At 34.9% G+C, this 18076-nt stretch overlaps 1 protein-coding gene across 7 annotated transcripts in view; it reads left to right on the top strand.

Moving 5' to 3' along the window:
* CPEB3 (cytoplasmic polyadenylation element binding protein 3) overlaps window positions 1–17804 on the top strand; it is a 95601-nt gene extending 77797 nt beyond the window's left edge. For all 7 annotated transcript variants that reach the window (XM_083363851.1, XM_083363849.1, XM_083363850.1 and 4 more), the window contains 3 exons: window positions 2734–2848; window positions 11333–11514; window positions 12742–17804. In XM_083363851.1, coding sequence (XP_083219977.1) covers window positions 2734–2848; window positions 11333–11514; window positions 12742–12969 — 525 coding nt within the window. In that variant the 3' untranslated portion in view covers window positions 12970–17804. The remainder of the gene's footprint in view (window positions 1–2733; window positions 2849–11332; window positions 11515–12741) is intronic.
* The last annotated feature ends 272 nt before the right edge of the window (window positions 17805–18076 follow it).

The raw sequence follows: 18076 nt of genomic DNA, 5'->3' as shown, positions 1-18076 counted from the left end.
CTGCCAAACCACCATCACAAGATGGTCATGGTCATGTGATTTTTCATTTTACAAATATATCATTTAGTGTCAGAGTTGTCAGTCCAATTGTGGTCAGTACTACTTGTGAATCATTTTATGTGTACTTTTTTGCATCTAAGATTTGGTCACTTCCTAGATTTTAATGGCAAAAATGGATACTTTAAAGGAAAGGTTATTAATTATAGAAACAGAAGAATTATGTAAACTACAAAATAGACTGGACTTTATTCTTATATAAAAGGGGGAAAATTGAGTGGCTAACTTGAGTCAAGATTGAAAAGATAAAAAAAATTCTGTGATATAAACTAAGTTGAGTACTTTGTTAAAACATATGTCAAATAATTTATGAACTATCATATTCTTTGTTCTGAATCGGAAGTTCTGTGTTTTTCATCAAAATTGTTCACGTTGCAGTAGCAAAACCTTCACATCTTCATGTTTGCAGGTGCTTTACTATCTTGTGGCTCACTTATCAACTATTCATCATAGGTATAGCTTGGTATATTGGATGCTTCACATTTGACCTAAGTTGCCTTAATATTCTAGAGACTGTTATGTTGCTCTGATGTCTCAGAGAGTAAGCTTACACATTTTGTGGGCATCCTGAATAAAATAGTAAGCTGCATGTCTTTCTGCTTATTCTATTATTCTATGTTGCTATGCCATTCAGAAGTGAACCTCTTACACTAAGCGTTAACTAATCTTTCCTACTTGCAAAACAAGTTGATATTGTGATTGGCAGATATTATTGTAAAAGTAAGAATGAAGAGATTCTGGGATAGGATATCAAAATTTATCATTTTCTAGGCAACCATTGTATGAGACTATCTTGCCATATTGGCAAAGGTTAATGTGTATTTGATGTTCCTTGGCTAATATAGCCATGAAACAAGGTTAAGTCACAGTGTAGATGTTATTAATGGTTTTACTGCAGGTTTTCATGGAAAACATATTTTTGTAAAAAGAACTTCTAAAACATTCCGCCCATGAGTTGATTTTGATACCTATACAGTTGCAAGAAAAAGTATGTGAACCCTTTGGGATTATGTGGTTTTTTGCATGAATTGGCCATAAAATGCGCTCTAAACGTCATATAAGTCACAACAATAGAAAAACACAGTCTGCTTAAAATAATACTACACAAACATTAGCTGTTGTCATGTTTTAATTGAAGATAAGATGGAAACATTCACAGTGCAGGGTGGAAAAAGTATGTGAACCTTTGGACTTAATAACTGGTTGACCCTCCTTTGGCAGCAATAACCTCAACCAAACATTTCCTGTAGTTGCAGATCAGACCTGCACAATGATCTGGAGTAATTTTGGACCACTCCTCTGCACAAAACTGTTTCAGTGTAGCAATATTCTTGGGATGTCTGGTGTGAATCGGGTTGAGGTCAGGACTCTGACTGGGCCACTCCAGAAGGTGTATTCTGTTCTGTTGAAGCCATTGTTTTGTTGAATTACTTGTATGCTTTGGGTCATTGTCATGTTGCATCACCCATCCTCTGCGGAGCTTCAGTTGGCGGACAGATGGTCATTCGTTTTCCTGCAAAATGTCCTGATAAACTCTGGAATACATTTTCCCATCAATGACAACAATCCGTCCAGGCCCTGAGGCAGCAAAGCAGCCCCAAACCATGATGCTCCTTCCGCCATGTTTTACTTTGGGGATGAGGTTTTGATGTTGCTGTGCTGTGCCATTTTTTCTCCACACACAGTGTTGTGTGTTTTTCCCAAAAAACTCAGTTTTGGCTTCATCTGTCCACGTTTGAAGTTTGCATAAGAGCACCTGGATGTTCCACAGCACTACTGGCAAAATATACTGTGGAGAGATGAAACCAAAATTGAGTTGTCTGGGAAAAACACACAACAATATGTGTGGAGAAAAAATGGCACAGCACAGCAACATCAAAACCTCATCCCCAAAGTAAAACATGGTGGAGGGAGCATCATGGTTTGGGGCTGCTTTGCTGCCTCAGGGCCTGGACGGATTGTTGTCATTGATGGGAAAATGTATTCCAGAGTTTATCAGGACATTTTGCAGGAAAACGTACGACCATCTGTCCGCCAACTGAAGCTCCGCAGAGGATGGGTGATGCAACAGGACAATGACCCAAAGCATACAAGTAATTCAACAAAACAATGGCTTCAACAGAACAGAATACACCTTCTGGAGTGGCCCAGTCAGAGTCCTGACCTCAACCCGATTGAAATGCTGTGGCATGACGTTAAAAGAGCGATTCACACCAGACATCCCAAGAATATTGCTACACTGAAACAGTTTTGTGCAGAGGAGTGGTCCAAAATTACTCCAGATCGTTGTGCAGGTCTGATCTGCAACTACAGGAAACATTTGGTTGAGGTTATTGCTGCCAAAGGAGGGTCAACCAGTTATTAAGTCCAAAGGTTCACATACTTTTTCCACCCTACACTGTGAATGTTTCCATCTTATCTTCAATTAAAACATGACAACAGCTAATGTTTGTGTAGTATTATTTTAAGCAGACTGTGTTTTTCTATTGTTGTGACTTACATGACTTTTAGAGCGCATTTTATGGCCAATTCATGCAAAAAATCACATAATCCCAAAGGGTTCACATACTTTTTCTTGCAACTGTAGATAGTTAAGACACTGCATAAAAGTTGTTTGGTTTTAGATTAATTTTCAAAAGGCAGATTAAAAGGAAGCTGATCTTTGGAATATTTCAGGTACAAATTCGACCTTGGAATTTAAGCGACAGTGACTTTGTAATGGATGGTTCTCAACCTTTAGACCCCAGAAAAACTATTTTTGTGGGAGGAGTTCCACGACCCCTCCGAGCTGGTGAGTAAAAGTATAAAAAGCCAGCTGAATGTGAAAAACTGCTTGAAGCTTGATAAAATAATCTGCCTAGTTTTATTTAGGGTATTTCAAATGAGTTCTACTTCTTTTTGTATATTTTCTATTTTATTTTGCAATTGAATGTAACCAACTGGGTAATCTCACAAGTGATTTTTGCTGATACTTTTCTCTCTCTCTTATATTTCAAAATTTCTTCAGGATGATTGAGAAATCTACTCAAACAGCTATTATCAGAGATTGGAGAGAGAATAAGTGAACATTACAATCCTATTCTTTATCCTTATAGAAAGGATTTTGGTTTTCCTCACCAAAGGAGTTCTTCCAGTTACCATAGGCAGCTATGTTAAATTCAAGAGGGAGTATTAAACACCCCCCCCCCGAAAGAAAGCACTGTCAATTTACCTTTCAAGTGAAGAATAGCTATTCCCTTTTGTTTGTCATGATCAGTTTTCAACTTGAAAGTAATTTTCTTAAACTGGTGAAGTTGAGGGAACTATGTGAGTCTCAAAGACTCTCTGGGGTAGAGTAATAAATTTGAGTATAAAAAAAATAATATGGAGAAGTATTTGAATAATCCTTGTGGGTTTTTTTAAATGATAGAGAAACAATTACAACAGTCCTCATATAGTTAATATTTAAGTCTTTGTCTGGAAATATCAGATTATCTTAAATAAAAAATTCTAATAATTCTTGGTATATATTTCAGTTTTCAGTTCAAATTTACAAAGTGCAGTTCTTTAGTATATGTCTCGGACCCCCAACTTTTTTTTTTATTGAAAAGTTTTATCATACATTTTATCTTTAACAATCCCCCCTAACCCTCCCCTATCCCTCCCTCCCTACCCCTCCCCCCCTCCCCCCCCCCGACTTCCCAGAGCTAAGTACAAGGTATAAAGAACAAAAAAAAAAAACCAATCGTAAACATTCATATGCTAACAACCATAAACTCTAAAATCCATCTCTCTCTAGCTCATATAGGGTAATTACAAACACTATTAATATAAGATATATAAAAAAAGGAAAAGAGAAAAAAAGAGGAGAGAAAAAAGGAAGACTTATTCAAATGCTACATGAAACTTCTTAGTCCCATATTTGTTCTGGATATACTCAATCCATTTTCTCCACTCCATAACAATAACGTTCTTGCGAGTGATCTTTCAAATAAGCCGAGATCTTTGCCATCTCTGCCAGGTCAGAAACCTTTAAAGTCCATTCTTCTATGGTCGGCAGTTCCTCCTTCTTCCAATATTGGCCTATTAAGAGTCTTGCTGCCGTAATTAAATTCAACATCAGCTTAGTGTCCACAACCGTAGCATCTGTAATTATACCCAACAAAAAAAGTTGCGGACAAAACTTTATCCTTTGCTTGAAAATCTTCTGCATGTTCCACCAAATTTTTATCCAAAAGGCCTTAACCTTTTTACAAGTCCACCATATATGAAAATATGTTGCATCTTCTTCACCACACCTCCAGCATTTAGGCTGATAGTTCGGATACATACTTGCCAGCTTTTTAGGATCTAAATGCCATTGTAAAACATTTTATAAAAATTTTCTCTTAAATTTTGAGCTTGTGTGAATTTTACGTTCCTCACCCAAATCCTTTCCCATGTGTCCATTGTAATAACTTCTTGGATATTTTGGGCCCATTTAATCATACAATCCTTAACGAGTTCTGTTTCTGAGTCAATTTCTATCAAGGCAAGATATATCCGTTTAATATGTGCTGGACCCTGATTTCTGATTTGCTTTATCAGATTTTCATCAGTCATTGTAAAACCATTTTTCTGATCTTCTTTCCACCTGGCCCGTAGCTGAGTATATTGAAACCAAGTCTGAACAATCTTCTCATCTCGCAAGAGACTATATGGTTTCAAACACCAGACATTTCTTTCCAAACTTAGAATCTCCTTGTACGTAGTCACATCATGTTTGAAACCAGCATGTATATTTTCTATTGCGTGTTTTGGGATTGCCCACAATGGTATCTTACAATCTAATTTATGTCTGTACTTCTTCCAAACCCTCAACAATGCCTGTCTTAAAATATGCACTCTAAAAACATTATCTACCTTCTTATCATACAACAAATATGCATGCCAGCCAAAAAACAAGTCATGGCCCTCAAGATTTAATAATCTCTCTTGTGTCAAATTGATCCAATCACTTATTCCTGCTAAAGCAGCAGCTTCATAATATAATTTAAAATTAGGCATTTTAAGACCACCTCTTTCACGAGTATCCTGTATTATCTTTAGTTTAACTCGTGGCCTTTTCCCTGCCCATACAAATTTATTGATACCTCGCTGCCATTCCTCCAAATTAGAATCTTTCTTAAGAACCGGTATCATTTGAAATAAAAATAAGAATTTAGGCAGGACATTCATTTTCACTGCTGCGATTCGCCCCAACAAAGACAATTGCAATTTTTCCCAACTCTCCATTTCTTTTTGAATTTTCCCCCATAATTTTTCATAGTTTGTATTAGAGGGCGACAAAAACACCCCCAAATATTTAACCCTTTTAACAATCTCAAATCCAGTTAATCCTTCTAAGAGAGCCTTTTGCGAAGCTGTCATATTTTTGGCCAGAATTTTAGTTTTTTGTGTATTAACTTTATATCCAGAAACCTTCCCATATTGTATTATTATCTCCATCAGGTCCACAACAGAGTTCTCCGGCTGGGTCACTGTAACAACCAGATCGTCTGCGAACGCTCTCAATCTATAATCCTGATCTCTAATTTGTATACCCTTAATTTTTTCCGAATTCCGTATTTTAACCAACAATATCTCCAATGTTAGTACAAATAACAAGGGCGATAACGGACACCCTTGCCTTGTGCCCTTCTCAATATTACATGCTTCTGTCAGGCTATTATTAACTATTATTCGGGCAGTTTGTTTTTGATATAATGCCCTAATTGGCTGCAAAAAATTATCCCCAAAATTCATTTTATCCAAGACTTTCATCAAAAATTGCCAATTCAATTGATCAAAAGCTTTTTCAGCATCTAAAAAAATTAGCGCCGCAGGGATCTGGTTATTCCTTTCCAAAAACTCTTAACACATCAACTATATGCCTCACATTATTTTTCATTTGCCTACCACTAATAAACCCCGTTTGGTCCCCATGAATCGTCTGTTGCAGAACCCTCATCAATCTATTAGCCAACACCTTAGCAAATATCTTGTAGTCTGTATTTAAAAGCGATATCAGTCTATAATTTTTAACTTGAGTAGCATCTTGGTCTTCCTTCGGAATCAGAGAAATAAAAGCAGTTCTCCAAGACGGAGGCACCTTTCCCCCCCTCTGAATTGTCTGGAACAGTTCCTTTAACGGTTTTATCATCTCTAATTGTAGATTTTTGTAATAAGCCGCAGTCAAACCATCCGTGCCTGGCGCTTTGTCCACCTTCAATTCCTTAATTACTATAAGAATTTCTTCTTCTGTTATCAATTGATTAATCCCCTCTTTTTGTTCTTGCGTAAGAACCGGGATGCTAGCATTCTCCAAATATATATCAATGTCTTTTTCATTAATCTTCTCCTTAGCATATAATTTAGAATAAAAATCCACAAAAGCATCCTTAATAAGATTCTGTTGAAACACAACCCTTCCCTTATGCTCAATTTTATCTATATTAGAAGCCCTTTGCTTTTTCCTCAGTCTATAAGCTAACCATCTACCTGGTTTATTAGCATTGCAAAAGGTGTTGTGCCTGGCAAACCGCAAATTGGTTGCCACTTGGTCAGCCATTAATTTGTCAAATTGTCCTTTTAATAGCTTAATAACCTCCTTAGTCTTCACATCCGCTGGATTCAAAATCAAAGCCTTTTCTTTTTCCTTAATTTCATTCTCCAATTCTTTCCTCCTTGCTTCCAAAATACGTCTATGTTTATTGGACCCCCAACTTTTTTGGACTGATGGGTTTCTTTAGAATGTTGACATTGTTCACTAAATGACTTCTGAGGGAACATTTAAAAAATGCCTTCCAGTGGGATATAACAGGTTCAGCAACATCTGTAATAAGCCCCAAGATATCAAAATAATCTATGCATTATGACATCATTGTACAAGTGATGAGATTATATAATTGTCCCATAATGTCATGTATAAGAATGTAAATTGTCATTTGCATAATGACATAACAAACAAAGGTTGCTATTTACCCCTCACTTGTTCAGATGCCTATGGAAAAATTCCAAAGTACATTATTTCACCAATTTATTTATTTAGAAAATTTGTATTGCCACCGCCTACTTGCGCGTGGTGACTCAAGGCGGCTTACATAAATAGAAAAACATCCTATAAAAAATAAAATAAGAGGAAAAATAAAATAATATAACAACCCCCACCCCCCCTTATTAGCTTGTCTTCAATATTCTCTCTTATCATTGCTTATTTTCATCCTCTTTCTTGTAGCTGCTTAACATTTTCATTTTTAAATAGTTTATAAGAGACATTTGGTGATCCCAGAGACATTCTTGGAAATAAAGTTCACATTGGAGTTGGGTTTTTTACACTTTAAAAACCGCCTTTTAAAAAGGTATTAATTTTTAAATTTATTAGTGAATCACTAAAATTATACTGTAAAAAATTACCAATTAAAAATTAAAATAAATTTCAAATTATTTCAAATTATTAAAAAACAAAAGAATATGCTCAGTATATATTCATATATTGTTAAAACCTCCTGTTCAAACTATTTATCTTCATTCCACAATTTGTATATTGTGGAGGCCAAATGTCACTAAATTGATTTTGTATTTATAGCAACCTAATAAAAAAAAATTGCAGATTAGGTGAACAGAGCCGTTGTATCAAAAACTCCGCATTTTGTGTATAGTGGCCATAAGCTTTTGCCTTAAAAACTATTTCTGATAATTTGGAGTACCAAAGGTCTAAAATGAAATGTTATTTCTGGGCTGTAAATACTTTTAGTGCCATTAAATAATTCTAATAATGTCTTTGATTTTAATATTTTGTTTTCTCCTTCAATCCATGATAACAATTCTGATAGTGTAAGTGGTATTTACTTACCTAAAATTTGATGGTGTAGGTACATATACTTACCTAAAATTGGCCTGCCAAAATTGTTGGACATTGGAGCAATCCTATAACGCCATTCCAGTACATTCTAATGTTGCCACATACCTCCCAATACTCTTTAAAAATAGTACTTGAACTATTTGCCTGAAGAATTATACTATGATATTATTGCATTTATTTCAATACATTTTCTCTAATTGATTTGAGAGACCTCTATTAACGGTTTCTGTATCTACAACATGTCTATTTTTATCCCCAATTTCTAATCCTCTAAATATTTTAAACAGAAAGCATTCAAGAACCTTTCATAATGCGGCATATTTTTTTGACATTGCCCTTTAATATTTTTCTCTACTTCAAGAATAGTTATTTTGAAATCTGTAAGTGTAAAGTGACTTCTTCATCTTTAAGGACTGATAGAACTTATACATGCTGTTGTTAAAATAGCCTAATCCTCCATTTATAAAATAGCACTGTTTTCCTTTGTCTTTAATGACTTAACAGGGAAGACTATAAGGCAAATTTTGATGCTGCTTTCAGATTCCACTAGAAAAGCCTAAAATAGGATCCTGAATTTTCTGTACATATAATAGTCTTTCCTTTAAAAAGATGTCAAGTTTTGACTATATGGTTTGAATCCTTCAATCTCTCTCCATTTTTTAAAATGTATATTTTAATATAATGGAACAAGCATCAGTTGAAAACCTATAAAATAAATAAATCTTTCCCAGATTGCTTTCCTTTTTTTAAACACAAATTTTGTTTTTAAAAATTGCCAAAAAAATATTTTTTGCTAGTTAAGGAAATATGTAGTATTTAGAAATGATTTAAATAACTTAAGAAGTAGAGTTATTTTTAAGAAGACACAGTTTTTTGATGAGGGTTATAATTAAGTTGATCTTCAGTTTTATGCATTAGCAAATTTAAATTAATGATTTTAACATGAAACTGTTGAGGAGAAATTAAAATTCTAATGAGAGCCTATTTCGTGTAGTGGTCAGGCTAGAAACTGGGAGACTGATTTCTAGTCCTGCCTTGGACACAAAGCCAGAGGGGTGGTGACCTTGAACCAGCCATTTTCTCTCAACCATAGGAAGGAGGCAATGGCAAACCGCTTCTGAAAAGTCTTGCCAAGAAAACTGCAGGGACTTGTTCAGGTCTCGTAAGAAACTGGCACAATTGAATGGAAGACAAAAAATCCAATATTGTTTATGGCAACTTTATCCCTACATGGTGCTTTAATTTGGTATCATGTTGGTAAACAATGCCTCAGCATTGTTAAAATTTATTTTTAGCCATGCTATTGCATGATTATTTTAATTTTTCTTCTTTGACCAAAGGGAATTTCTGATTTGACTTAGGCAACATTACAACGGTATCATCAGAGCATGTATAAATTGCTTCCTCATGAGGGTTTACTGTTATCAATAACTGTTGTTACCAATGTTATTGTTTAAATTGTATAAAAGGGCTTTCAGTGACAGATTGGAGCAGAGAATGGGTAAACTGATTTTGTTCCTCTCTGTATAATTATATGTTGTGAATCTGTAGCATTACACCTTACAATCACATTTAATTTAAAATATAATTTCTGTACTACATTTATAAATTTAACTCCAAATATGTATTTTTCTCTTTTCTTGAGCAAAAATGACTGTGCCAACATACTGAAGACTTTGTAAGCATCTAGAATAAAAAGGCCATTTTTTAAAATCCAATACCTAATTGGATTTCCAATCTGTTTGCTCTTAATAAATCCAATTTAATCCAGATTAACATAGTTACCAATCATTGAGTGTAATATATTGACCAATATTGACATGCATATTTTAGCATATTGGTTCACTAATGGGATAGGTGTATCAGGAAATGCTTTGAGAATAACTACAGATCATTCCCTTATCCACCACTCATTCAGTGACCATGAAAAGTTTACAAGCACACTGAACAAAAAGATTATCTGTCCTTGTAGCCATTGCAAACTCTGTGGTCATGTGATTGCAATTTGGGTGCTAGACAACTGGCGTGCATTTACAATGAAGGTGCATTTGTGACCTTCATTAGGAAAGCTAACAAGAAGTCAAAAGTCACTGTCCAGTAATGTGGGCCTGTGGTGATTCTCTTAATAACCGCAGCTGGAACTTATGAACTGACATTGTAAGTCTGCATGATCACATGACTTTTACTTATGATCACATCAGTTAGCAATGGAATTGCCAGTCACAACTGTAGTCAGTAATTGAGAATCATCTCTGCTATTAATCTAAAAATGTTGAGCTGAGACTTCTTTCAAATAATTAGCTACATTTATTTCTTTAGACCAGGGCTTTTTTTTCTCATAGAACACTCAGAACGGAGTTCCAGCACCTTTTTTGGATGGAACCTTTTAGGGTAGGCAAGGCAGGTTGTATGACATGTGTGAGTTCTGGCACATTTTTCTTTTACAAAAAAAGCACTGCTTTAGACTATGTGCTATATACAACCATCTATTATATCAACTATTGACAGATTCACTGAAATGTGATTTCTTTTATCCAGTTATAAAAACAACTTGTTTCAAAAGAGAAACTTTTCCTTGTGCATTGGCTAATACTTTAGCTTTTGTCTCAATATTTGTAACATCTTTAATTAGTGGCCTTGTTTACTATTTTATTTGTATCTGTTTCTTTTAAGTTTTGTCCATTGTCTAAATAATTTTAATAATGTTTAGATTTAGTCCTTTTATATTGCTTTCTCAAATTTTATTGTTTGCTACTTTAAATTGGACTTTTTAACCATAGCTGATACCTAGATTGCTTTACTCTTCCATTTGATTGTTTAAAATCAACTCAAGGTTTTTTCAAATGCAGATACTGATTTTGATGTATCTATTCTAGTTTTATTAATATAGCATGTATATCATAGTTTCAGTTTTTGGTTCGAGCCATTTAGGAAGAGGTTTTGGAAGTGGTGGTACTAATCTCTTCCTTTGGATATTTGGTATCCAAAGTAAATTTGATATTTAGATTAATTATCTCAAACATACACTCCTGGAAAAAATGTATTGAAATACTACCTATTCCTTCTAATGGTTGAAATTGCAGTTTAACTTATTTTTTAGTTATAATAATATGCTGATGATGGTATTCTTTTCTTATGGCTAATGAAATTTTGCTTTATAAGTTTGTCTCTTGTGTGATAGGTCAGAGGTGTTCTATATTAGATTTCTTGGGTGTTTACTGCATGTTCAATCTGAGGAAGGTCTTTCTAACTCTTTTTGCCCCTCCCCATTGCTCTCAACATTTTGTAGTTAATGGAAGACAATTAAGGGATCAGCTTCCTAAGAAATAAGTAAAAACATTAACAGTATAGAAGTGCCAGAAATTCTAAAGATTAAATTATGGCCATTTTACCATTATTCATGTTCTCTTATAGTTGAACTAGCTATGATTATGGATCGTTTGTATGGAGGAGTCTGCTATGCTGGCATTGATACAGACCCAGAGTTAAAGTACCCCAAAGGTGCTGGTAGAGTGGCTTTCTCCAATCAGCAGAGCTATATTGCTGCTATTAGTGCACGCTTTGTCCAGCTCCAACACAATGACATCGATAAACGGGTAAGTAAAGCATCTTTGGTTGTCTTAACTCTGCAGGCAAATTGCATGGATGCCTGGTGAAGTTGGACCATTCATTGATCTATAATCCAGGATTACTGCTAAGTTTGTAAGCCGCCCTGAGTCTTCGGAGAAGGGCGGGATATAAATGGAATTAAAATAATAAATAAAATAAAATTATCCAATGTGGCTAAAAATTGCTTTACAGAAGCTAAGACTATAATATAAATTAGTACATTTTTAAAAAATGCTTTTGAACAGGTAGGATTACATGTTTTGATCATAGTGTTTAATATGTTTACAGGAAAAATAAGGCAGTATGTGAAAAGTAGAACTTCTAATAGAATATTAAGGCAATTATATTTTAACATGGAATATACTCAGATATACCTGATGGTTTCACAAAGAGTGCTGACTTTCTGACTTTGTTCTATTTGCATCTCTTTGAACTTGACGGCAGTAAAAAATTAGTCTTACAACTGGTCCATAAATTAGTGGCCATCATAGCACTTGGCAACTGGCATGCATTTATAATGGTCACAGTGTTCCACAGTCATGTGATTGCCATTTGTAACCCTCACAACCAACAAAGTCAATGGAGAAGTTGGAGGATGTCACAAATTATGGTCATATGACATTGCGCTTAATGATCCGTGGTGATTCAATTACTGACCACAGCTGGAATAAGTCAGCACATAAGTCAGCACGGTCCATGACATCACACAGCAACTGCACCGCTTACAAAAGAGTTGCCAATCCCAATTGTGGTCAGTAAGTGAGGAATATCTGTATGGGCCTTTCAGTTCAAATCTGTTGCAACATTAAACTTGATAAAAAAGAGATGCTAAACATTCCTTGTAATAGAGAAAGAAATGACAGCAATATTTTAACAACGATTAAATTAAAGGCAGAATTCCTTTGGTAATTTGCATAACAAAAACCAAGCTTTTCCACAAATACTGTGAAACATGGAAATGTATTTTTTCTGATACAACTTTTTAAATTTGCAACAGCATGATATGACAGGATATACCAATTAAAATTACCCCTTCTATTCAATATGTGTGATGTCTTAAAGCCAGAAAACTGTTTCTCTTCCTTTTAAAGCTGGGGAGTTGTGGCTCTTGTCTACTTTGTGAGAGGTTGCACTAGAGTCCATTCTGACGTGCAAGGGTCATTCACAAATGCTCTGTATTTACTGATTGACTCTGTACCTGTCTCCTTTTATAGGTGGAAGTAAAGCCATATGTGCTTGATGATCAGATGTGTGATGAATGCCAGGGTACTCGCTGTGGTGGAAAATTTGCTCCATTCTTTTGTGCCAATGTTACCTGCTTGCAGTATTACTGTGAATACTGTTGGGCGAGCATTCATTCTCGGGCTGGACGAGAGTTCCACAAGCCGCTCGTGAAGGAAGGAGGCGACCGGCCCCGCCACGTGCCCTTCCGTTGGAGCTGAGGCCCGGGCTGAAGGCCAGCAGTACTGGAGCCGACTGGATTGAAGGGGAAAGGAGTGCTGCCTCAGGGCTTTTGTGTTCTGGAAATCTGTGCATTCATCCTTGACTTTAATGAAGAGATGGGTCTTTTTATTATGATGATGGTTATGATTATAATGATGATGATGATGATTATGATTATTTACAGTCACATTACTGAACACTATGTCCAGTATAATACAAGCCTAGCAGAGTGTAACTGTACTGATTTTGCACTTTGATTCACACAAACATCTGCTTGGTACCTTAATTTCTTACCTGAGACTTGTCACAGCTAACAATAAGTAGACTGCTATGGTCATCAGCCTCCACTAGGTTGGTGTATATGTGATTAAGATTTTTTTTAAATTATGTACTTTTATTTTAAAACTGGAGCATGCACTTATTTTCAGAAACTTTGATTTGCCCCTAGCACATGATTTACCAAAGGTAACACTCACAAGTAGGTGGCAGATGTAGCAAAAATTTACAGTGGATATTCAGCAATCATTCAGAGTAGGAAAAACCCTAAACAATCTTTAGTTGCTCTCTATTTTTACTGATAAGGATGATACCTCATAAGCTGGATCACATTTTCTCCACTCCCATCTCCCCATCCCTTTCCTATTTTGCTGAGGGTTTCCTATTTGTTTAGGCCTTTTAGTGTTATGTAAATGTATGCTGCAATAGCTTTTGCTGCTATTAAGATGGTATTACTAATACCACATTATTCAAGCTAGGGTATCATTTAAAAAGATAATTATGTGATTTAAAACAGTAATGGCTGCTGAAAGATCAGTAGAGCATTCAGAAAGCTTCCAAGGAAGGTCAATAGTTTTGACTGCATGTTTAATCAGGTTGACGCATGCAATAAATTTTTTATAGATATCTAATACAAAAATCTACCCACCGTGCACCAATTAAGATTCTATGTAGGCTACAAAGTACTCAATCAAATAATTTAAAACACACACACACACACATATGCACACAGGTTCCTGACTGGAGGAAGGCATGTCTAAGTCTGTGTAGATGCTTCTGAAATTAAAATCAGCCCATAGCCGTATCGCCTATATTACAACAGATATTTTTTAAAAAGAATAGATGTAGAAATATCCTTAAACAGATTTGTGAATGATAGACGAAGTACTTTGCGGTGCTCTGTTCTATATTGTGCAATTTATTTTATATAGTAAAGTGATTATGTCTAGTACTGTGATCAAACTAACTGTTTAAGCCTCTATGTCTACCATTCACACTCTTGAAAGTTCAACCATAGAAGCAAATACATATGCTCACTCACAAAATAAATTTTGAGCTCTTAGTTCCTATCTCATAAACGCTTGCACCTATTTATGTAGTTGCAGCCCATGTCCAGAAAACCAAAGAGCTCACAATAGCATATGTACACTACCAGCTTAAATAGTGGCTGATAAACAGGGCACATTTGGATTGGGAAAAGTGGTGCTAAAGAAATGTCTGCATACAAAAAATTATCTTGGGTATGATATTTAATTTCTTAAATCCTGGATGTATCCTGTGAAGCTTGAATATATTTGAGATCTAATCTGAACAGTGGACATTTTTTTAGCATATAATATGGGGCTACAAGGCAAACACATAAACATATGTTAGTGTGCTATTTATGAAAATGTGAGAATGTGTACATTATTTTTCTGGGTTTTCTGTGGGTTTGTTCTTCCCCCACCCACCCCATCCCTAGTTTTGGAGGTCTGGGGACAGTCTGAGTGGATATGGCGCTGCATAGTAGATGTTGAAACGTCCCCATTTTGAGTGTTGTGATGGCCTTGTTAATGTTGTAACTTTCTACATGTTCTTTTAGTATTCAGTTGGAATTATTGGCTTGGGGGGAGGGGGAGAAAATCTTTCTCTGTTGAAAAAAAAATAGTTTTTTACTGGTTTAAAAATATTCATTCTTCTTGGTATCCCTTTTGCAATTTCTCCTGGGCATTTTTCTGATATTGCTTTATCTAGCCCAGCAATCTATTTTGTTTTCTTTGGGGTTTTCTTTTTTTTCTTTTCCCTTCTTTTTTTCATCTATACAAGATTTGTTATGCACTACTTTTTGTAACTAGACAGTTTTCAATAGTTGGCAGATTATTCTTTTTTAAAGAAAAAAGGCATGCTTTCTGACTGACATGATCTTTTGCAATACCTCAATTTTGAAATATAGGAAAGAAAATATTTTCTAAGTAAGTTTATTCAGAAAAAAATATATATTAATTTAATTCTGTGAGGAAATGATTTAACAGATGGGTAACTTTATTTTTTTCATGCTTATTTGCTTTTTTGAAAATGAAGTTAGAGCTTTATAACTGTATTGAAGATCATAGCTATCCTACCGAAGTCTACCTAATTATGTGAAACAATAAACATTTATGAAGAAATGTCCCTTTCCCACATACAAACATAGCTGGAAAGAAAGGAGAAAGCCGGGGGAGAGATGCTGGAAGTTATGTAAATGATGAGATTAAAATGAATAAGAGCAAGGAAATTTAAAAACAAATTGGTTTGGTGCTGGAAGTTGTGAACAGAAGGTGAAAAACCTGTTTTGCCCTTAATTTGTATATTTATAATCAAGCGATTATGCACGACTGACCAGAATTGTGAGAGTTCTTCTGTTTGTATTTTTTTAAGATAATTTTTAGTTTATTAAATTATAACAAGTTCCCCTTTTGTTTTGTAAATGAATGTCCCCCCCTCCCCCAGTTGTTAATATCTTACCCCATTATTCTGAGAGGGTCCTTCCAGAAAAGAAGTTATTTTTTGAAACAAATTGTTCTGAACTGCAACTGGATGAAGGAGCCCCTGGGTACCACAGGCCCACTTGTGGCCTTCCCTCAATGCGAGACTTGAACTAGTCGGTTTTCTTTTTGAAAGCAACTTAACCTCGACTATTTGTTGTTATGTGCAATACTGTTTGTACTGTTTGTATAAAAAAGAAAAAAGAAAAGAAAAAAGGCATAAATCTTTATTGCAAATTTATTTTCATTGCAAACTTTAGACATTGTGATTCACTAAGATCATTTTTCTACTGTCAAATATGTACCTTTTCTTCATGCTGGTATTTTTTCAATAGTAATGTAGCCTTTGTACTGAGACAGATTTTCATTGTTATTTTTAGAAAGATTTTTTGCTAAGAGAAATTTAAACATTGACATATTTTTCATTTTTATTTCAGATTTTCTTTAAGGAATGCTTTCTCAACCATTAATATAGTTGTTTCTGGGAGAGACTTTCATATCTGGTCAATGTCATTAATATTATTTTGTATTTTTACTTGGAATAAATTAATTTTATGATGCTAATTCTTTAAAAGTTTATTTTTTTCATTTTCAGTTATTTTTGAAGCTAAAAAAAACCTTTGTAATATTGTTACTAAAGTGTCTAGTTTTTTGAAATGCAAAGCTTTATGTATTAACTTGCTGATGTGGTTTACAATGGTGTGAAAATGGTTGGATATGTGAAATGATTGAAAAACTGTAATGAATAATTGGGCAATAAAATTACAGAATGAAGCAGGAAAATGATGTGATATTTTTTAGAAGCTTTTTCCTTTATCAGAATGATTTAGGAAGATAATAGGGATGTCACAGTACCAGTTCGCTGTCTAGATTTGTACAACACCAATGTTAACAAACACTGTTGCTGTTGTAATTCACTCCAGTCTGTAGAAATAACAGGTCTACAATCTTGGCTGTTTAGCATCCTACCAATTTGCTTCCTTACCATTACCATGGGCACATCCAGTACTGTTGCATAGTGGGTGCACGGGTGAAAAATAAATGGAACTGCGCAGCATTAAGGCTTGGCTAAGTCACTTCCTCTGTACTCAACCATCCATCCTCTTTATGGACGTTTTTGTTTTTTGAACTATTCCCTTAAATCTCTCCCAAATGGCTTCTGGGTGATCTGCCATGCTTTATTTATTAAACCTGTCCTTCATGCTGCATTTCCCTGCGCCTCTTTACATGGTAACTCAGAACAAATGGAGGAAATTTGTATAGTATCTACATAATGTTACAGTGTACCATACAGTGTAAGTTTCTCATAGTTAGTGCTATCTAATGCATGTATAGGAACCCTTATTACCTGATCTGAGCACTTTTTTCAAGCTGCTTGTATATTTCTCCCTTTCTTGTGTTAGGCCTCTTATAGCATAAGAACAGCATCTGTTGCTGCTACAAAAATAACATTGCATCATTTTTTTGTAGTTCATCTTCACCTTTGCCTGTCCTACCCATTTACTGCAATACTAGCAAAACCTCTGTGTGGAAGCTGGATACTGTTATCCCTTCCTTTAGATCAGTGATTTTCAGACTTGGCAATTTGAAGATATGTCGACTTCAACTCCCAAACTTTTGCAGCTAGCATGGCTGGGGAATTCTGGAAGTTGAAGTACCCACATCTTCAAGACACCAAGTTTGAAAAAGCTTGCTTTTGATCCTGCAACTCAAACTGGTGTTACATAAACAGAAGATACAGTGGCCTTCTCCAGATATATCAGTGGTCAGATTTTATCTGTTTTTATGAGGACTTCAGCTGAAGGGAAGCTGTCACTTGATGTCTTGTGTAAATATCTGGAGTTGGCCTTTGTGAGTTCTTTGTAAGTAATGTACAGGCAATTTCGAATAGTAAAATTTAGACTCTAACTAGGTTCTGTGGTTGGAACAAACACAAATTGTAAAAGCATAATACAGTAGAAGTAAAGGAGAAATTTATCAAACTCCTGCAAGAATGGAATGAAGTGAGTGTGTGCTTACACTCCTGCCTACACACTTGCCTTGTAGGAAAGCAGGATTTTAAAAAAAATGTATTACAAATATGCAGTTATTACAAATTCCATTATATTTGTTAGAGTAGTACAAAAATACAGTGCTTTACTGGGAGAAAATCTCCTATGTTAATATTTCAGTATTGTGACATCTCTACTTGCAAGATACGAGTGAAAGATTAGTCACAGATTGATTTTTTAAACTATTTTTTGTTAAACCTGCCTTTTATGTAGATGCTTTTTACACCAGTTTGTATAATGTCAGCATTCCTTTTTTTCCACTTAAAAAGTTTTCT

Source organism: Vipera ursinii (genome assembly GCF_947247035.1).
Source record: "Vipera ursinii genome assembly, chromosome: 5".
In the NCBI taxonomy this organism is placed as follows: domain Eukaryota; kingdom Metazoa; phylum Chordata; class Lepidosauria; order Squamata; family Viperidae; genus Vipera; species Vipera ursinii.
Note: the sequence above shows the minus strand (reverse complement) of the source record. Positions and strands in the feature narration are given on the sequence as shown.